The following is a 22725-nucleotide window of genomic DNA, read 5'->3' as shown; positions in this document are numbered from 1 at the left end:
TTATTTTGACTTTTTTTTTTAACTTGGCTGAAAATTAAGGTGACTATAATAATTATGAGACATTACTTTAAACCTTTTCTCAGCCAAATTCCCATTGAACCAACTGATAAGGACTAAATAAAAGGAGTTCAGGATGCAAATCAATTATATTTTGGAGCTATTTCTTCCCTCCCTTAAACTTGTTTTACAACGATGTAACTCCACTAGAGTCACTCATGATTTACAATAGTGCAAGTGAAGTAAAATCAGTCCCTTTGGCCCTAAATGTAATTTACTCCCTCTTTAAGGTATCTGTACACTTCCATGGTGGTGGAAAGGAGCTTTGGTATAAATGAAGCCAGGCCCTCTATGGTTCTTTAATAGCAGTATTCAGGGTACAGAGCACTAGTGGGTTTGATTATCATTTTCTTGGAATGTATTTGCACTCATAGCTATAGCTACTTAACTTGGGGAACCATCTGCTTTATCACCCTAGCATGCATTTCATTTGTAACCCCAACAACCTTTATTTTGTGCAGCTGACCCAAAACAAAACCCCAGATCAGAAGGGGGCAAGTTTGGATCTGGGGGAAGGGGAGGGCAGTCAGACCTACCCAGTTCTTCCCATATTGCTGAATAGGATGGGGGAGTCCCAGGATGTATGAAAAAGGGGATCACGGTATGGAAAAGGTTGAGAACCAAGGGTTACAACGTGGGACTGGGGATCAGGAGACCTGGATTCTAGTTCTAGTTCTGCTAGTGACTTGCTACATAGTCTGCCAAGACTGCCAACCCAGAGACCAATCAGTGTCAAATGTAATGGTGACTTTGGCAAGGGAAAAACTGCAAATCACGGAGAACAGACATTTTACATACTGAGCTAAAAGGAAAATATTTCCATGTTGGTATGAAAGATCTAATGTTGCAAAGATATATCTTATTCAAATCGTATTAATCACAAGCCCTAATGCTGCACATATGGGTTTGGGAGTCAACAGGAAGATGCACAAATGTTGTAGGTGTAACTTATTTCCCCACATATTAATATTTGTGTTATGATGCTACTCAATTCTTTTCATGATTTAATTACAATAATTGCCAGTAGAAACTGCATACTTTATAGTTGGAAAATAACTTCTCTTATTATCTTGTAACTGTGAAGAAAATACAGCATCTGAGGTGAAATTTTCCAGGCTCGGTCTTTGCCTAAAGGTAACATTTTTTGTGGGGGAAAAAATGCAGTGATGTCTGAGGTTGTGAGAGGGTGATTACATTTGTCCCACTTCAGAATAACATTAATTTCAATTTTTGGACACAGCTACAGCAATAATGTCTGAATGACCTTTGAACCGAGGCATGCAAATAGTCCTCATTGTGCTTAACTAAATTTGAAAAAAGAAGTTCTGATTTTAAATAGCCACGAGGATTCAAAAACTGCATATTGACCATGTGCAGTAGAAAAATGTAGTTAAGTCGGAAAGTGGAGAGTTCAGAAGAGACAGCTGCTGCTACTGTGTTCACAAATGTGTTCTAATCTGCTTAAGAGACTGTCTAGCAGCTGGCGTTTGCACAAATGCTTCCTCTTGATACAGATCTTCCCGACCCCTGCACAACCCTCCAAGCCACTTATACTCCCCTCACAACAGTGTTTTTATGAAGGATCATTGGGCATATCAGGAGCTTTATAAAAAACAATTTCCGGGTAGTCACTGAAAAGGAGGATTGCTGTTAGAGGATGGTCAACCTAACCTGGAGCCTAAGAGGAAGCAAACCTTTACATAAAAGTGGAGAGGCTAGCTGGGTTTTAGCCCAACCATGGCTTTTTAATCTGTTCATGTTTTCTGACAAGTGAACCCTGCAGGAAAGCTCTTGCTATGCAAGACTAAACTGGACTATGCTTGGTGACTCTACAGTTCCAAGGAGCAGACTCTGCATGTACACTGGATGGATGTGCAGTGAATCATTCCTTCTTTTCATCCTCCACCCTCTCCTGCAATGACTGGGCACCACCTTGCACTTATTCACACTGATGGACTGTGCGAGGATAATCCTGCTAGCCACCTTGAGGGATGCGTGCAGAGGCTGGTGCTACACCTGCCCCTCTTGCCCCAGCCAGTATACACTGCATCCTCTTACGGGGCGGCCCAATGGCCAGGCTTGCTTTGTGTTACTCCTGGAGCTCCCACTGGTTAAGGTCTCTACAAACCCGCAACACAAGTTAGTGCCTTAAAGGCATAATACAGCCTCACAAAGGAAAGGTGTACACATTTCCTGAAACCGATGATAATTTTGGACTGTGTTTTGCTGCAGCCATGGGAATAATTTCCAAATGATCAGGAGCCCTGAGGATGCTACCATAACTGGAATTTCCAACCTCTAAGCAACAGTATGCACTGTTTTACACCCCAAGTTTTTCACTACTGATGTGTTGTTTATGACAGAAGCTTTTGGTCTAAATTTTGCAATGTGACCTCAATCAGCTCCAGTATGAATCAGCAACTGTTGTCCCCCAAGCACAGCAAAATGAATGATCAATTGAGCAAAATGTATGAAGCAGGTTTATCATTAAACTAAATAAAAAATAGCCCGGCACATTATGCAAGAGCAATCTGAAAAAAAATATATTAATAGCCAATCTGTTGTTAAAAGAAAACCGTGGACCCGATTCTGGACCCAGGTATATAGAATCATAGACTTTAAGGTCAGAAGGGACCATTATGATCATCTAGTCTGACCTCCTGCACAATGCAGGCCACAGAATCTCACCCACCCACTCCTGTATCAAACCTGTGTCTGAGCCATTGAAGTCCTCAAATCATGATTTAAAGACTTCAAGGTGCAGAGAATCTTCCAGCAAGTGACCCGTGCCCCACGCTGCAGAGGAAGGCGAAAAACCCCCAGGGCTTCTGCCAATCTGCCCTGGAGGAAAATTCCTTCCTGACCCCAAATATGGCGATCAGCTAAACCCTGAGCATGTGGGCAAGACTCACCAGCCAGACACCCAGGAAAGAATTCTCTGTAGTAACTCAGATCCCACCCCATCTAACATCCCATCGGGCACATTTACCGCTAGTAGTCAAAGACGAATTAATTGCCAAAATTAGGCTATCCCACTATACCATCCCCTCCATAAACTTATCAAGCTTAGTCTTGAAGCCAGATTTGCCCCCACTACTCCCTTTGGAAGGCTGTTCCAGAACTTCACTCCTCTGATGGTTAGAAACCTTCGTCTAATTTCAAGTCTAAACTTCCTGATAGCAAGTTTATATCCATTTGTTCTTGTGTCCACATTGGTACTGAGCTTAAATAATTCTTCTCCCTCCCTGGTATTTATTCCTCTGATATATTTATAGAGAGCAATCATATCTCCCCTCAGCCTTCTTTTGGTTAGGCTAAACAAGCCAAGCTCTTTGAGTCTCCTCTCATAAGACAGATTTTCCATTCCTTGGATCATCCTAGTAGCCCTTCTCTGAACCTGTTCCAGTTTGAATTCATCCTTCTTAAACATGGGAGACCAGAACTGCACACAGTATTCCAGATGAGGTCTCACCAGTGCCTTGTATAACCGTACTAACACCTCCTTATCTCTACTGGAAATACCTCGCCTGATGCATCCCAAGACCGTATTAGCTTTTTTCACGGCCATATCACATTGGCGGCTCATAGTCATTCTGTGATCAACCAATACTCCGAAGTCCTTCTCCTCCTCTGTTACTTCCAACTAATGCCTCCCCAGCTTACAACAATAGTTCTTGTTATTAATCCCTAAATGCATGACCTTGCACTTTTCACTATTAAATTTCATCCTATTACTATTACTCCAGTTTACAAGGTCATCCAGATCTTCCTGTATGATATCCCGGTCCTTCTCTGTATTGGCAATACCTCCCAGCTTTGTGTCATCTGCAAACCTTATTAGCACACTCCCACTTTTTGTGCCAAGGTCAGTAATAAAAAGATTAAATAAGATTGGTCCCAAAACCGACCCCTGAGGAACTCCACTAGTAACCTCCCTCCAGCCTGACAATTCACCTTTCAGTACGACCCATTGTAGTCTCCCCTTTAACCAGTTCCTTATCCACTTTTCAATTTTCATATTGATCCCCATCTTTTCTAATTTAGCTAATAATTCCCCATGTGGAACCGTATCAAATGCCTTACTGAAATCGAGGTAAATTAGATCCACTGCATTTCCTTTGTCTAAAAAATCTGTTACCTTCTCAAAGAAGGAGATCAGGTTGGTTTGGCACGATCTACCTTTTGTAAAACTATGTTGTATTTTGTCCCAATTACCATTGACGTCAATGTCCTTGACTACTTTTTCCTTCCAAATTTTTTCCAAGACCTTGCATACTATAGATGTCAAACTGACAGGCCTGTAGTTGCCTGGATCACCTTTTTTCCCTTTCTTAAAGATAGGAACTATGTTAGCAATTCTCCAGTCTTACGGTACAACCCCTGAGTTTACAGATTCATTAAAAATTCTTGCTAATGGGCTTGCAATTTCATGTGCCAGTTCCTTTAATATTCTTGGATGAAGACTATCTGGGCCCCCTGATTTCATCCCATTAAGCTGTTCAAGTCTGGCTTCTACCTCGGATGTGGTAATATCTACCTCCATATCCTCATTCCTATTTGTCATCCTACCATTATCCCTAAGCTCCTCCTCAGCCTCATTAAAGACTGAAGCAAAGTATTTGTTTAGATATTGGGCCATGCCTAGATAATCCTTAACCTCCACTCCATCCTCAAGAGTAACTCCACTAAGGTCAACACTGTTGCTCTGGATTTACACTCTTGTTTTCTAAATGTCATCTAGACTGCTCCAGACTGGTTGAGACAGGACTATATTTGTTTCCATGACACAGGCAGGTCACTACATTTAGTTTTTCCCTCTGATGTGCAGTAAATACAGCTGACCAGGAACCAACACCTAACCAATAAGGACAGATTAATGATATTCTTTATCAGTTCCAACACAAACAACTGAAGAAAGAAGGCCTCACTGTGGAAGTTGTCAGCAATGATTACTGGCCAACAACATCAGTTTTCTAAAAACTGTGCTGCAACATCTCTCTCTCTCTGATTGTGTTACTCACCTAACTCCTTCGTTGAGGTTGTAAAGTTCATGGTCTGGGAGCCCTTTACGTTGGAACACTGCTATTACTCCATTATGGATACTGCAAGCAGAAATTAGGAAATGAGTTATTACTCTCATACGTTGGAAATGTAACCACGTCCATGATAAGCTGTACATCAGTTCCCAGAGACCTCATGGCCTAAAGTGACTAGTGATGTTTGGTATCCAACTTGAGACACTTTAAAGGGGCCTGATTTCCAGAGGCAGATGGCCTTTCTGAAAATCAGGGCCCTTTAAGATGTCTCAATTTGAGCACCCAAAAACTGAGGTACCCAAAAGCTCTAGACACTTTTGAAAATGTAGGCCTATATATTTTAATCACAAGAATAAAGGCCCCATCACAGAGGAAATATATTACTATAAGTTAGGTGATGGTACACATGTATTATTGATATATATATTTTTTAACTATGGTTATTTGATTCCTTTACCAATAATCAGTGGTTTAAGATTAAACACAAAATGAAGTTCAGACCATAAACATAATGTTATTTCACTAGAATATATTTACTCAAGTCACAAGAATCCTTAGAGTTTTCAAAGACTTTCAGAGAAAAAAATATGGACACACCTCTCTTCTCTGATGGGTTTTTGGCTAACTTCACTGGACATCTCTCATTCATTCTTCTTAAGAAAAATAACAGTACTATGACAGAAAAGCATCAGTAACACAGACCAATTCATTGCTACTCCCTCCCCCTCCCCTTCCAAGATTTATGCTCCTGCCCTGGGTAGAGGAAAACCAGCTGAAAAAATTAGGTGATATTTAATGTTTATGAAAGTTAGCCATCAACAGAGGTAGTGATACCTCTGGTACAGGTACAGGTATAATCCCTTCTCAGCACCCACTCTGAATTCCACTTGTACTTCTCTTGTACGCAAAGGCTGTATAGAGACCGTCAGTGTTGCCTGTGTGTTTCTACTGTGATCAACATCGACTGCACACAAAGCAGAAACCTCCAAATTCATTAAGCTCTGTCTAGAAGTGTGAGTACTTAACATTAATTCACACTGCTTAAGGCTGCCACCTATCATAATTTTCATGACTGCCCAAATCTGAAGGGCTGATCTGAAAATTTGCAAAACACTATGGGCCTTATCTGGCAGCTCTTACTCCCACTAGTGATGCTTAGGAATCCCACTGACTTTAAGAGGACTCCACATGTAAGGGTTACTCAGGGCAGGTCTATCCTACAGAATTACTTTGGTATAACTACATCGCTTAGGGGTGTGAAAAACTCATACCTCGGAGCAACATAGTTACACCGACCTAACCCCCGGTATAGACAGTGCTATGTCGACAGGAGTGCTTCTCCCGCCAACACAGCTACCACCTCTCATGGAGATAGATTAACTCTGCTGACGGGTCAGCTCTCTCCTGTCAGTGTTGAGCACCTTCATTAAAGTGCTACAGCAGCGCAGAGTTTTACGTGTAGACCTGCCCTCAGATGAATAAGGATCAGACTCCAATACAGTCCTGAAATACATTAAGGGTTCAGATTGAGTCTGATTCGATGAGGCGTGCAACACAATTTAAAGAATTTGTTTCAAAGGATAAAGCTGAAAAGGTAACTCAAATGGATGTCTACCCTTCGAGCTGGAGCTGTAATTTCCAGCTTGGGTAGACAAACCTGTGCTAGCTCTGATTGAGCTAGCGCACTAAAAATAGAGTGTAACCATGGCAGCACAAGCAGTGGGAGGGGCTAGCCACTTGCGTACATACCTAGTGTCTCAGACAGGATTGTATGTGGGCCTCCTGTCGCTCACACCACTGCAGCTACACTTCTATTTCTAGCACACTGCTAGATCAGAGCTAGCACAAATATGCCTTCCTGAGCTGGGCATTATACCTCCAGCTCAAAATGTAGATGGACTTTATATCTATCAGCTACTCCTCCTGTTGTTTTGCCACATGATTCCACAACACTTTGACACCATTTTCCCTAATAGAGTCATTCTTACTAAGGTGACCGTTTGCGCTGTCACAGAAGGCTCTCCTTATCAGTTTAACATGGAGAGAAAAGCAGCTCTTCTCTCATGAAAATATTCTGGTTAAAACAATAAACGTATGTCGGTCCAGTCTGTGGCTTTTACATCTCTGCCCCAAACAGCTTTACCCCAGGAGGAACACTGGGGAAACTGTGCCTCAGGCACACCTTCTCTTCTGGGGAATCTCTGCACAACAAGGGTGTGTGTACCATATGCTCCATCCTAGAGAGAAGATTGCTTCCCCGCCCCCAACACCCCAGCCCTGCTTTTACGCATTGGTTCGGGTGAAGGGGAGTCATGGGAGGGGTGGATTATGAGACAGATTCATCCCCACCATTCCCTGTCCTCTTTTTGGGATCCTAGTCCTGGGGATGGGGGAGAGCAGAAGTAAACAGTCCCTACCCTACCTAGAGGCTGGGAAACTCAGGGAATGCTATTGTAGATAGCCTTCCTGCAGCTGCACAAGAGCAGGAGGAAGTTTCCTGCACACAGTCTGGACAGTTACATCTTCTTCCAACTATATTTGAATTTTGCAACCCAAACATGGCAGCACTGTGCTACAGCAAGAGAGCCACAAACTGGAAGTGACTCGGTTGGTTAAATTAAAGTAAAGGCTGAATAAAAATGAAAGTGACGAGGTTAGTTTAATTCTCCAGATGGATACAAATGCACAATATGAACAAATAGGATTAATGGCAAAATGTTAATGAGATTATTACAATTATTTCATTTTTAATAATGAAAGTAACAAGTAAAGAAATATAAAATTCTCAACTGATGTAAATTGACATAGCTCCAGGGTTTTAAATTCAACTGCAACTGTCTCAGTTTATCTTTAAAAATGAAAAATACACCGAGAGTAATCACTTCCAACCCAGACAGAAAACTATGCATATACATTAGTGTTACCCTGACAGAAACAAACATGTCTGAACAGCTTAGTTCCCTTTGCAGGAAGGAAAAAGGAAGGATTTTAGTAGCACACTTCGCCTTTGAGAAGTATTCTGGCCCAGTGGATAGGCCATTTAACTGTGAGTCACAAGAGCTGGGTTCCATTTCTGGATCTACCACTGTGTGACGTTGGCTAGCTTCTGGGCCCCAGTTTCCTCATATTTAGAGTGGGGGTAAGGATACTTGCCCACCTCCATAAAGTGCTTTAAGATCAGTGGATGTAAAACGCAATGTAAGAGCTGAGTATTATTATAAGAGCACATGATTATTGTGGTTATGGAACAGGCTCTTCAAAATTATCACTGTTTCACTTTTCTTCTCTCTTAACCCTACGAAGCAAAAGAGGAATTACTAACTACAAAGTGAAGCTCTTCCTGTTTGATTTTGCACCAGGCTAAAAGCCTCATAGCTCGTCTGAAAACGCGGGGCTGAATTTTCCTCCCTAAGCTGCAGAGTGCATCTCTATTCTACATGCCAAACTCCCACTGACATTTCTGCAATAGCAATAGAGACCCACAGTGGTACTAACAGATCATCACTGTGGGTCACAGAGTTGAATTTCACCCTTAGAATATCTGATGGAAAAGATTTTTAGAAAACTGAAAACAACCACACACACACCTCCACCCTGTGTTTCTGGTTTTACCACTGACTTAGCAAGCATTGTTTTTTAGAACTCTGCAGCTGATTTTCCTTCAGGTCACACTATAGTGTCTCTGGTACAATCGAAAAATGACAAGTTTCTGAGTTCTAGAATGTAAAGTTTGGACCAAATCTGCCTATCTTAAGTGTGCTAGTTTGTACTTGACAAGCTAGTAAACAAGGAGGCTCGTTGCCTTGTGAAGCAGGGCTGTATGTGGGCTATACTCATAAAGTTCCTATGAGAGAAATTCAAACATCAAAAACCCGATACAAACTAGCAGTAAAGCTCATCTGGACGCACGGGAGGCAGGTTTATATAATTTTTGGTGTTGCTCAGAACGGGTCCAAGTCCGTGTCCCTTCCTCCTCCCCCCCCCCCCCCCCCCGGGTTAAGGCTCTGGGAGGGAGTTTGGGTGCGGGAGGGGTTCGAGCTCTGGGATGGAGTTTGGATGCTGGGTGCAGGCTCTGGGCTGGGACAGGGGGTTGGGGTGCAGGATGTGGGCTCTGGGAGGGAGTTTGGGTGAAACAGGGGGATTGGGATGCAGGGTCTAGGAGAGAGTTTGGGTGCGGAAGGGTTGCAGGCTCTAGGAGGGAGGTTGGGTGCTGGGTGCAGGCTCTGGGCTGGGACAGGGGGTTGGGGTGCAGGAGGGGGTGCGGGAGGGTGTTTGGGGTGCTGGATACGGGCTCTAGAATGGGACAGAGGGTTGGAGTGCGGGAGGGGGTTCGGGGCGTGGGGCTGGGCCAGGGATGAGGAGTTTGGGGTGCAGCAGGAAGGCTGCCCTGGGGCTGGGGCAGGGGGCCAGAGAGGACTCCTCCCCCCAGCCCTCTCCCTGCTGGCGGCAGCGAACTCCAGGGGAGCGGAGGGGAGGGGAAGGGGGCCCTCCCCAGTCCCCCCGGCATGACACTCATCCAAGCCCCCCAGGCTGCTGATCAGGAGGTCCAACCAGAATAAGCCCTCCCTCCTCGGAGTCACCTACGGGGGGGTGGGGGGGGGAGGGGCTGCCATGCGCCTCCTCACCTCCTCCCTCCACAGGCGCAGCTGCCTCCTCAGCCTGCCCCCGGTGCCACTCCCTTGTAGCCAGCAGAAGCAGCGGCTGGCAAGGGAGTGCAGCGCGCAGCTGCAGGGGCCAGCTGCCCGCTGCCGAGGGCAGGCAGGGACGCTCGGGGGAGGTGTGTGGGGGCAGCAAGTGGGGCCGGGGAAGAGACCCGAACATTGGTGGAGCCAGGCCCCCCGGGCCCTGAATTTGCTGGAGCCCGGGCACCATGAGCCCATACAACTTGCCGTCCCTGTCTGGACTTTCAGATGGGTTCAATCATACTTTTACACATCCACACTATTGTTCCAGAGTCAGAACCATGTTTGACACCACCTCCTTAGAAAGGCATAATTACCATCCAGTCCTGTAAGTAATAACTCAGTTTACAGTTTATACTATGTGGAGAAAAAAACCTGCTACCTGCTTTAAAATTGTGCTTGGTTCCTTTACCTGGTTTAAAAGGCTCCAGTGACAGCTGCTTCTGCATCAGAAAAATGAGCCATGTTTGACAGCAGACATCAAAATCGGGTTTTTGGGATTTCTTCTTTCCCCCCAAATTAGTGTTGAAAACAGTTACTCTACTTGTGTGTACTGAGCCAACAGAGTTCAACACCTGTTTTAGCAAGTGGAGAGAGATACACGTACTACTGGAGAAAGTCTAGATAATATCTCAGATGTTTTGTTCTAATGGGTAGGGCCCTACCAAATTCACAGACCATTTTGGTCAATTTCACGGTTATAGGATTTTAAAAATCATAAATGTCATGATTTCAGCTATTTAAATCTGAAATTTCACGGTGTTGTAATTATAGGGGTCCTGACCCAAAAAAGGAGTTGTGAGGGGATTGCAAGGTTATTGTAGGGTGGGGTTGCAGTACTGCTACCCTTACTTCTGTGCTGCTGCTGGTGGCAGCACTGCCTTCAGAACTGAGCAGCTGCCTTCAGAACTGAGCGGTGGCTGCTGGCTGGGAGCCCAGCTCTGCAGACAGAGCCGTCACCAGCGGCAGCACAGCAGTAAGGATGGTATGGTATGGTATGGTATTGCCACCTTTACTTCTGTGCTGCTGCCTGCGCAGCTGGGCCCCCAGTCAACAGCTGCCACTGTCCGGCCGCCCAGCTCTGAAAGCAGCAGTGCAGAAGTAAGGGTGGGATGGTATGGTATTGCTACCCTTACTTCTATGCTTCTGCTGGCGGGGCGCTGCCTTCAGAGCTGGGCGCCCAGCCAACAGCCGCCGCTCTCTGGTTGCCCATCTGTGAAGTTAGGGTAGAAGTAAGAGTGGCAATATCAGACCCCCCGCCCCCCAATAACCTTGTGACCCTTCTGCAATTCCCCTTTGGGTCAGAACCCCTAATTTGAGAAACGCTGGTCTCCCCCATTAAATCTGTATAGTATGGGGTAAAAGCACACAAAAGACCAGATTTCACAGCAGGAGACCAGATTTCACGGTCTGTGATGTGTTTTTCATGGCCGTGAATTTGGTAGGGCCCTACTAATAAGTATTAAGCATGGCTGACCCTGTGTAGAAGTCAGATCCACCACAAGACAAACACTTTGAGTTCGGGCTGAGGGTGAAGCACTGGGAGGAAGGAGATTTGGCAACCACTCTCAAACTCTGGTTCATTTTCATAGTAGAGAGACAGCCACAGTGTTTAACAGTGAAAAGACCTACAGCTAAACATCTCTGGCCTCATCAGCAGGGGGAAAGAAAAATAAAAATGATGTGTTCGGGACAGTGAGCATATGATCCAGCCATGCAGAAATGCATAAACAGACCAAAACAGAAAACATCACCCTCTCTCCCTCTCTGCTATTCATTTGATGGCATTTTCAAGATGTTAAGTACCCCTTGTTTGAATTCTCCTCACACGTACGCATTAATAATCCAATACAGTTGATCTTGGCTGGCTTGAACAGACACACTCAATTTACAATCATTGGAAAATTGGCAGCTAAATGTCCCTAGTACATAGTGAAGCGACATGGCCACGTTTAATATTAGGAGTAATATGTGAGGTGCAATTAATGTAGTGAATAAAACCAGCACTCTCTACACGCTCTTCTGGTTCGGAAATGTACTTTGGAATGTTCCCTGACATCCTCTCGTAGAGTGGAATGACTAAAATATCTGCTACAGCTCTCCCTCTCTCTCTGGAGATCCTTTCTGAATGAGGGGGAGGGTTTTCTAGCCAGACTCTCAACAGGCCTATTACTCCACAGAGGGTGCTCTCTCAAATGGAGCAAGACTCTCTACATGCCCCTCCTCCACCCCAGGAGGAGTACCAGAGACAGTCTGACAGGACTCGTCCTTGCACTAAAGGGAATACAACCTGCTCTATCCATCAAATGGAGCAGATTGCTTCCCCTGGAGTACATTGGCTTTGCTCTGTGAGCTTGGTGGGGGTCTGACCCCTTTTTTATAGTCCTGCTTCCTGGCAGGGAGCAAGAGTGAACAGTGCCAGAATGCAGGGAGCACAGGGACATCTACCCTGTGCAGTGGCTCAAGGGAGAAGATTTTTGTTTGCCTTTGAGTGACTGCATGGAGGCCACTCCTAAGCTGGGCTATTATCTGTAGACTGAGTAGCTGTTTGTGAAGTGCTCTGAGTATGAAAGCGACTGTATAAAGCAGGTATCCACAAAACCTCAATGTTCCTATTATTTGCACATGCTACTACTGGCTGATTTCCCCCGCAGAGGATTAGAATGATGGAAGCAGCCTGAACTACCTGGAATTGGATTCCCTTTATTTCATTTTGGGCATTCAGTGACTACGAGGAGATTTAGGGCTTGTCTACACAGGGAAATGACCATCATAGTTATAGCCGAATAACTGAAGGAGGAATAATTATTCTGGAACAAAGTCACTTTTATTCCAGAATACTGTGTCCCCACAGGGGAGTTATACCAACATACCTAGAGAGCAGTAGTTATTCCGCTTTAGCTATGACAGTCAATTTCTAGCCCGTAGGCTCCTAAATGACTACGGCTATGTCTACACTACGGACCTTACAGCGGCACAGCTGCATCACTGTAAGGTCTCCTGTGTAGCCGCTCTCCCGCCAGCATAATTACCTCCCCACCCTACGAGCAATGCTAACTATGTTTTGCTGACAAACGTGCTAGTGTAAGCCTCTGTCACCTTTTAAAATACGACCTAGACACTTTTGAAAACTTTACCCCAGTCAATATGTAAGTTGTGGTGTTTTTTCAATGTATTTTTGTCATCATTTTCTTCCGGTATTACATTAATCTTTTTTAACTTCTTTATTTCTCTTCTAAAAGTTCTGCAAGCCCTAATTAAGGACACTGAACAGAATACTTAGGCCTTGTCTACACGAGAAAGCCACACCAGTTTAATTAAAGGCGTGATTTTAAACCAATTTAGTTAAACAGGTAAAAAAGGCTGTGTGGGCATTCATGTCAGTTTAAGAGTGGCTTACTTGTGTTTGTGGCAATTTGTGTTCATAATTGACTTAAGCTAACCTGAAATAAAACTGGCTTAAATCAAACTATGAGTGTCCCATGGGGGTTGCATTGGCTTTCTAAATTGGTTTAAAATCACACTTAGTTAAACTGGCTCAACTTTCTCCAGCAGAGAAAGGATGCTGTTTCTTCTACTCAGAGAGATCCTGATCTTACAAGCTGTTTCACTTGGGTGGACCCCTGTGCCTGTGCAGATCCTCCATGGGGTTTTATATTGTAATCTATGTAATTCCGTTTATGTAAAATGCTGCTATACTGGGGTAATCTCAGCTCACGTTTTAACCGTTCAACCCAAACTGGAAATGCTTTATAAAATGTATTCCGCAATCCCTTTTATAACAGACACCTCTACCTCGATATAACGCTGTCCTCGGGAGCCAAAAAATCTTACCGTGCTATAGGTGAAACCGCATTATACTGAACTTGCTTTGATCCACCGGAGTGCGCAGCCCCGCCCCGCTGGAGCACTGCTTTACCGCATTATATCCGAATTCGTGTTATATCGGGTCGCGTTATATCGAGGTAGCAGTGTACCTGTTTCTGAAGCATGCGCATACATTCATTGATATTGCCTTGAGCATCTCGCACATACATCACAAAGTTTAAATTTAAGAAAAATAAATCAACATTCCCTGCCAGGTACCTGCAGCGACTGTAGCATCTTTAGAATAGAAGATTCTGCCATCACCGTAAAGCAGCAAATTCTGAATGTTAATGTTGCCCATGCTCTGCTAAGTATCAGTACTTATTGTCATTACAGAGTAAAGTTCAGTCTGTGTAAGAGTAGCACAAGGACTATGCACCACTTATGTTTCACTTGGGCAATATTAGAGTATGTGCTAACTACTTAGGATAAACCATCTGTTCCATCTTGTATTTAGCTGTGACACTCTAAGGCTATGTCTCTCTACACAGCGCACCTTACAATGCCGCGGCTGTGCCACTGCAACCGCACCACTGTAAGTCACGATGTGTGGCTGCTCTTTATCGACAAAATAAAACCACCCCCGAGGGGCGCTAGCCACACCGGCACTTTTCATCGCTCAAAGTTTTGTCATTCGGGGGGGTGTTTTTTCACACTCCTGAGTGACAAAAGCTTTAGCGACAAAAGTGCCAGCGTAGACATAGCCTAAGTACCTTTCCCAGAACTGAGGAAGACTTCTGTGTGGCTTGAAAGCTTGTCTTTCTCACCAACTGAAGTTGGTCCAATAAAATATATTACCTCACCCACCTTGTCTCTCTAATATCCAGGGACTGACACAGCTACAACTACACTGCATATACAGATGTCTGAAAGTTACGCTAACTCAGGGGTTCTCAAGCTGGGGGTCGGGACCGCTCAAGGGGTCGTGAGGTTATTACATGGGGGGTCGTGAGCTGTCAGCCTCCACCCCAAACCCCGCTTTGCCTCCAGCATTTATAATGGCATTAAATATATAAAAAAAGTGTTTTTAATTTATAAGGGGGGGGTCACACTCAGAGCCTTGCTATGTGAAAGGGGTCACCAGTACAAAAGTTTGAGAACCACTGCACTAACTGAATGGTAGTATAATTTTTCCACAAATCTGTTTACTTATATCAAGAGATATGTATCCCACAATACCCTGCAAAGCTGAAGTCAGCTTTGGCACTGGAAAATACAAAATACAAAGACAAGATATGTGAATGTTCTGCACTGGTACAAGCTTGGGAAGTACTGTCACAGGCTGATAGTACCAAGAAGAAAACAAGAGATAAGAAAGGTACTGGACTAGTACAAATTGGTGGGTTAGAACTCAGTAATGTACGCAGAAAGACCTCTAACTTGTAAACAGGTCTGGTATAAAGGAGGTGGTTTTGAATACATATTTCAAAGCACACCTTCTGCATAAGGTGAACTGCATGCTGCAAGAAACAAGCTTCTCAGAAGGATTGGTGTGCTATTAATTCATTCCTTTCTGTATAATTCTGCTTTGATTTTACACAATAAATTTGGCTATGGTTGGTTATTTGGTCACTTACACTGCAAGTGTTGTCAAGCATTGGTTATGCTTTTAGCAACAATATGAAATTTATTAAGAATACAAAATACAGGCAAACCGCATGCATCAGAAGTTTGATAATGGGATACGTACAAAGCCACTGGCACAATGGCACATTAGATCCTCTTTGGTTCTAGCTAATGATCTTCATGACTGTCTGCTATCTCATCCTCGCAACATGACGGCCCTCCTCACAAGCCAATGCCAAATGTTATTATCCATAGGATAGTACAAAATGCTACACACAATTTTCATTTTTGGTACTTTTTTAAGCCATTATCATGTCTTTCAATGCACTAAACTTAGATCTATATAATATTTTGGGACTGTAAATAAAATATTTACAAGAGCAAAGCAGAATAAGAAACCAAACTGCAGTCCCAAAAAAGACAACAAAATCCATCTGTTTCTTGAACCATCTGTGCACTTGCTGAGTACAGATAAACTCCCCAATGCTGAATAATGTTGTAACCTTCAGCCCAGATGAGAACCCACTTGTTTATACTACTGAATGTACAAGTTCAAAACAGTTTTAGTCTACTGATGCACTCTAAGTGTAGAGGTACAAAGATATGGCTTCTTCTCCCTCATACATCACAACTGCTCATGGACTGATTCTTCTCCTTCAGAATACGAGCAATTCCCTTTAACTTCAAAGTGGTTTCATGTGTCATGTAGTGGGAGAATGGGGTGCAAGAAAGGCGTGTTGTGTGTGTGAGTACAGTAACTCCTCGCTTAACGTTGTAGTTTGGTTCCTGAAAAATGCTACTTTAAGCGAAACGATGTTAAGCGAATCCAATTTCCCCATAAGAATTAATGTAAATTGGGGGAGGCTAGGTTCCAGGGGAAAAATTTTTGCCAGAGAAAAGACATTATATACATATACAGTATAAGTTTTAAATAATTTTAAACAAACAATACTGGACTCCCTAATGATGACTGTGAACCTTGGTTGAGGCAGGGTGTAGTGGGGTCGGGGTGCGGGGGCGTGCCCCACTCCGCCTGCCTGGCGCTCCTGCCGGGGAGCGGAGTCAGGACGTGGGGGCTTGCCCTGCTCTGCCGGCCCGGCGTTCCAGCCGGGGAGCGGTTTTGGGGCATGGGCGCTTGCCCCGTTCCACCCGCCCGGTGCTCCTGCCGGGAAGCTGGGTCGGGGGCTTGCCCACTCCCTGGCTGGAATACCGGGTGGGTGGAGTGGGGTAAGCCCCTGCGCCCCGACCCTGCTCCCCAGCAGGAGTGCCGGGCGGGCGGAATGGGGCAAGCCAAACAACCTTATAAAACGGAACATTGCGCGACTTTAAATGAGTATGTTCTCTAATAGATCAGCAACCTAATAACGAAACAATGTTAACTGGGACGACTTTAAGTGAGGAGTTACTGTACAACTCGCATGTGTGCGTGCGCATAGTGTATCTGAGCAGCACACAAATGAAGTAAAAAAATCCAATCATTTACTTACACTCACAGGCGCCGACTTTCAGCTTTCCCCGGGCCCCGTGGCCCCGCCCCACTCCACCACTTTCCCCAAGACCCAACCTTCGCTCTGCCTCTTCATACCCCCACTCCGCCCCTCCCCCAAGGCTCCACCCCCCCCCCCCCCAAGTACGCCCTCCTCCACCTCTTCCCGCTCCCACTCCTCCTCCTCCCCCCAGCGCCTCTCATCCACCGCCGAACAGCTGATCGGTGGTGGGAAGGAGGTGCTGGGGGGGTGAGGGAAGAGTTGATTGGCAGGGCCCACCGAACAGCTGATCAGCGGGTGGCTGGTGGGTGCTGAGCACCCACTATTTTTTTTTCATGGGTGCTCCAGCCCCAGAGCACCCACAGAGTTGGCACCTATGCTTACTCTGCAGGAGGTTGCACAGTTTCGGAAAGACTGCACATACGTATGGATTGATGGGACAGTTCCTCAGTTGGTGTAAATCAGTGTAGCTCCACTGACTACTGCAATTTACTTCAGCTTCACACTCACTCACACACACACACACACACACACAAATGCACGCACACAGTCTGTCATCAGTATGAATAAAATCCAGGCTAGTAATGATCATGTCTTTACCATCTGATAGGCGTTTGGTGACCTAGGTGACATAAGTTGATGATCTCAGTTCAGTTCGTAATGGACAAAAGTATCCACATCACAAGAAGAGCAGGAGCTGGGAAGTCTGAATTGGCCCCTCCAGTTGTGGTTGGGCCATGGCTAGTTAAAGGAGATCTGCACTCCCTCTGCATAGCCATTTGATCTCATGTCTCCCCTGCTCCCTGCTCTCTCCTGCTTCTGAAAAGACAGATGATTCATTGGGTGAACTTGTCTTCATCCAGTCCCCCACCTGACACTCCTATGCCATGAAAGCTGGGATGGAGGGCTGGATTCCCACCCCCGAGGAGGGCTGGATGTGGGCAGAGGGCAAAGAATATAGCAGGGGTAGGCAACCTATGGCATGCGTGCCAAAAACGGCACATGAGCTGATTTTCAGTGGCACTCACACTGCCCGGGTCCTGGCCACCGGTCTGGGGGGCTCTGTATTTTAATTTAATTTTAAATTAAGTTTCTTAAACCTTTTAAAAATCTTATTTACTTTACATACAACAATAGTTTAGTTATATATTATAGACTTATAGAAAGACACCTTCTAAAAACATTAAAATGTATTACTGGCACGCAAAACCTTAAATTAGAGTGAATAAATGAAGACTCAGCACACCACTTCTGAAAGGTTGCCGACCCCTGGAATATAGGACCAGTAATGTGTCCAGAACCGAGAGAGTGCTTGTGGGGGGTATTAGGGGATCGGAGGATTGAGGTTTCCAGTTACCTATGAGAAGAGTAGAAATTTGTAACATGTCAAGACTGCAGTAGAGGAGTAGACATCCTGAGTCCCTAAAAAGCTTAAGCTATTTTCATGACAGGGCTGAATCGGCAGCAAGCAGCTTGTTTTTCATAACTGCAGCAAGTTATACATTTTATTTATTTTTTATTTTATTTTATTTTATAAGAACTGAAAGCCTCCCAGTGTTATATGTGGAGCTCTGTAAATTAGTGTGGTAGCGTAGCACTGTCTAATCTGGGTACAGTAGGAGGACTGCGTTCTCTCTCTCTTCAACTGCTAGCTGGCTTCTATGAAGTACCAGACTAATTAGCCTAAGTCACTGTTTCCTCAAACTGTGAGTCATGATGAGCCACCAATGGTTTAAGGAGCCCTTCCTGTATCTGCAGAATCAAACAGTTTGTGAATCCAGAAATGGGAGATGGGAGAGAGGGTTGAGAAAAAAGGTAGGTCAGTAAGCGGGGCTCTTTCTTAGGACAAGTCTATACTTAAGAAGTTATATTGACATAGCTATGGAACTCAGGGTGTGAAAAATTCACAGTCTTGAGCACCACAATTATGCTGACCTAACCCCTGAAATAGACATGCACAGCTGACAATGTTTCCATCAACTTAACCACTACCATCTGGAGAGGCAGATTACCTACAGTGACAGAAAAACCTCTTCCTACGGTGCTACAGAGGCTTAGCTACAGAGCTGTAGCTGTGCTACTGTAGCACCTATAGTACAGACATCGTCATACAAAATGAATGAAAAGGCTGGAGAACACCAAATCTAGATTACTTGTTGGGTTTAATAGGTGGATATGCAATGCAGGTAAGCATGCAAGTAACAAGACAGAAATGTACTTGTTACTGGTTTCCCTGTAGTTTGGAGATTACATTCTATGCTGAAAATACAAATATTTCCCCTAATGCCCTAGCCTTTGTTAGAATATAAAAAACACAATCTGAAGCTGACCTACACACAAAAGTATATGCATGTGTAAAAAGATACTGTACTATAAGAAATGAAACTTGAACAAAGGTGAATGTAAAGATAGTGTAACATGGCTCTCCAAAGCTGTCCACCTGTCACTTTTTCAAAATAAGCTCTTGTGACAATTTAAAATTATTTGTTTCCAAAACAAAAGACTAATCAAGCATTTCCTGAGAATTAACACATTCAAATACACCATGGCAGTGAAGACCTATCACAAAAGGCAAAGAAGCAGCATGGCTGTGAGCTGCTGAAGATAGGAATGTTTTTGACAGGAAGCCCATGCTGGCCTGTTTGGGAGACTTGCCAAAGGCTGCACTGATCTCTCATATTTATACATCCCACAGTTACCACAGACTGCAGTAGAATGCCAAAAGAACACTAACTGAAAGGGAGAATGAACTCACAAGAACAACGGTAAAATCAGCTGAGTGGACGTTCTACCTCACACCTATGAGGAGAGCACCTATGTTCTACTGTTTGCCCAATCGATTTCCTCAGAAAGGCAAGGGCATGGCACTTTGTATTCTATAACTAGGGATGAACTAATCTCTTATTAAACAAGAGCAGGGTCGGCTTCCCCAACACTATGCCTTAAAGTAAAGGGACCCCAAAGAGGTTAAGAGTATCGTTCTAGCCTATTCACTGTTTGATTCTCTGCGGAGGCTCCTAACCCGCATTGTAATTAGCACCAAGGCAGAAGGGGTGTTTTTTAAAAGATATGGACTCCTGGCCACTGTGTAACTAGCCTGAGACCAAACAAACTCATTGCACATGGGCTGTTGAATGGCTCTCTGACAGGACAGGATTTATTCTCAGAGTTACTGAGCACCCACAGCTGCTCACTGATTCAATGGGTGCTCAGCAAATCTGAAAATATCATCCTAAATCTATAATTCGTATTGTTTTAAAACCAGATGTAGTTAAGATTAAACACCTCTCTTTCCAATGGGCAAAAGTTGTACGTCAAGCTGAGGAACTACTGCAAACCTGGGCTCAAAAAAAAAAAGAGCTGGTAAGGAATTTTTCCTATGAATTATGTTTTTGTTGAAAAATGCCAATTCATCACAAGTGAAACTGTCTGTACAACAGGGTCGGGTTTACCAAATTTTCTGACTGGAAAAAAGGTTGAGATATTTCTGGTATTACACAACTTTTTGTTTAAAAATTTAAACTAATTGGTCTGGGGAAAAAAGAGAATCAAAGAAAAAACAGCCAAACTGAAAATGAAATATTTAGAAATTATCAAAACAAAACATTTTGATTGACTCAAAATAAAACTGATTTTTCAGGTTTTGAATATTTTCAAGATTTCGAGTTTTCATCCTGATTCGATATAGGAAAAAATGTCTAACTCTTGAAAATATTCACAGACGGGAGAACTATTTCTCATCCAGCTCTACTGATTAACTTTAGTTTGAAATTTGACCACCTGTTCATTTTGACCACCACCCTTTTCACTTGATATTTCCAAACAAAGATGTGTAAATGAGTTTTTGTTTATGCACATTTTTGGGTAATTGCTAGTCTGTAAATAAATACCGAACTCATATGCAAAGAAGGGTATGTGAGAGTACACCCAAGTATTCGGTAATTGCTATTTGTAATTCTCCTATTCAAAAAGTTCCAGTCAAACAATCAGGGAACAGAAACTGTACCATGTGAATCTCACTAAAAATCAAGGGAACTTAAGCTTCTAAGTGCCTAAATCACTTCTGAGCTTCTAAGTCACTTTGGTACTTCTGAAAATTGTGCCCAAAGTGAACAATTTGCAAACACCCATAGACTGAAATTAAGTTGTTTGTCAAACATTTAATGAAAATAAATAAATTTATTAAAACACAAAGTCTTCGAAGTGCTTTACAACCATTCATTCATTAACTGCATCAACTGTAAACCCAGTTGTGAGGGAGATGAACATTATTATCCCTCTTTTGCAGATAGGGAAATTGAGGCACAGAGGGTTAAGTAGCTTCCCCGAAGTGTAACAAAAAGAGTTAGTGTCGGAGTCAGGAGTAGAAGTAAGGAGTTTTTGTCTCCCATTTGTTCCTGTGTTCAAACCAAACTCTCTCTCAAAAGTGGATCCCATTGAGAAGGTCTGGGAAGAAGGAGCTAAATCAATACAAATACTGTATCTCTGAATAATTAGCCAATGTGGGAAAGGGAAAAATGTCCTAACAAAAGTGAAAGCTCAGTACCTTTCAGTTTGACACATTTCAAAGTTTCTTTCATTAGGAAAGCCCTGCTGTAATCTGAAAGGACAGGGATTTTTAATTCAAGATGAAACATTGCCCCCTCCACTGAGCACTACTTAATGGCAAGCTACTATGCATACTATATTCCTGTAAAAACTAGTTCAGATTGTTCCTAATCATGTTTCTCATCTTGGATTTACCGTTGATTTCATTATTGTAAGAAACATCTCCTCCTCCTCCTTATATTTTAGCTTATTTTATTCACTACCTCCTACTTCTTCATTTTCCCTTTTTTCCCTAACACCAAGGAGAATATATGTTCATTTCACTATAGGCTTTTCCATGGCAGAATCCAGCCAGTACGAACCACTGATTAGGCAGTCAGTGCCAGCTCAGTCAAAGAAAACCTCTCTTTGGATTTCCTTTGCCCTCAGAGGGGCCCCCTTGGCTATCAGATGATAAAGATTATAAACCTTGGGTTTCTCAGTCCAATCGGTTTAGTCAGTATTCAGCCCTATTTACTGCTGCAGCAGCAAATAAGCAGTTGAAGACAATGCCTGTAAAAGAACCTAAATTATTTTAATCCAATGCAAATTTTGTGAGCTCTAATGAAGTTGTATTGTTCAATTATGCTGCTTCTAGTTGCTAGTGAACATGCGTTGGCTGGTGAGTTGGTACACACTGCTTTTGGGGTTCATGGAAAAGAGGGACAGAAGAGGCTGTGCCCACAAAGTCTAATTTACGTAGTAGTAGGCAGAAGCTCAACAATGGTTTACTTCCATTTGATTTGACAGTTTCATGCTGTTTTACAGTACTGTAGCTGCGGAGATGAAGGAACATCCCTGCAGAGGAAGAAACCTTGCTAAGAATGCAATGTGCCAGCGGGGAGCTGGGCAATGACAGAAATGGAACCCAGTCTCCTGTAATTTGCCCTCACCTAGCTACAAAGGGCAGAATTCACCCTGTCATAAATACAATCCCAAGGGCTTAAGCGGATATCAACACAGAAGACTTAGTGAAGGAAACTTTGCCGGACAGCTCATTTTGGCACATGAAGTAGCCACAACTCTACTTCTGGAGGGGGCAGCATGGGCTCAACAGTGTGTGACACAGCCAGAAAAAGGTGTGTGGTGAGGCTGACTAGAGAGAGCACTGACTTGAGTGGCTCTCTTCCAAAACTTTCACTGGCAAAGCTTATAGGGCAGAGATTCTCAAACCGGGGGTCGGGACCTCTCAGGGGGTCGCCAGGTTATTGCCTGGGGGGTCGCGAGCTGTCAGCCTCCACCCCAAACCCTGCTTTGCCTCCAGCATTTATAATGGTGTTAAATATATAAAAAAGTGTTTTTAATTTATTAGGGGGGTCACACTCAGAGGCTTGCTGTGTGAAAGGGGTCACCAGTACAACAGTTTGAGAACTACTGTTATAGGGAACCTTGGAAAAATGAAATGTGGCCTCCCACAGTACTCTGACACAGGGCAGAGACAGG

The 22725-nt window shown here is 43.8% G+C and overlaps 1 protein-coding gene across 3 annotated transcripts in view; it reads right to left on the bottom strand.

Moving 5' to 3' along the window:
* The window catches only part of ARHGAP8 (Rho GTPase activating protein 8), a 349789-nt gene that overhangs the window by 305179 nt on the left and 21885 nt on the right, over positions 1-22725 (bottom strand). For all 3 annotated transcript variants that reach the window (XM_065403254.1, XM_065403237.1, XM_065403246.1), the window contains one exon: positions 5079-5159. In XM_065403254.1, coding sequence (XP_065259326.1) covers positions 5079-5159 — 81 coding nt within the window. The remainder of the gene's footprint in view (positions 1-5078; positions 5160-22725) is intronic.

This window comes from Emys orbicularis, chromosome 1 (genome assembly GCF_028017835.1).
Source record: "Emys orbicularis isolate rEmyOrb1 chromosome 1, rEmyOrb1.hap1, whole genome shotgun sequence".
Classification (NCBI taxonomy): Eukaryota; Metazoa; Chordata; order Testudines; family Emydidae; genus Emys; species Emys orbicularis.
This window is presented reverse-complemented; position numbering and strand designations above follow the sequence as displayed.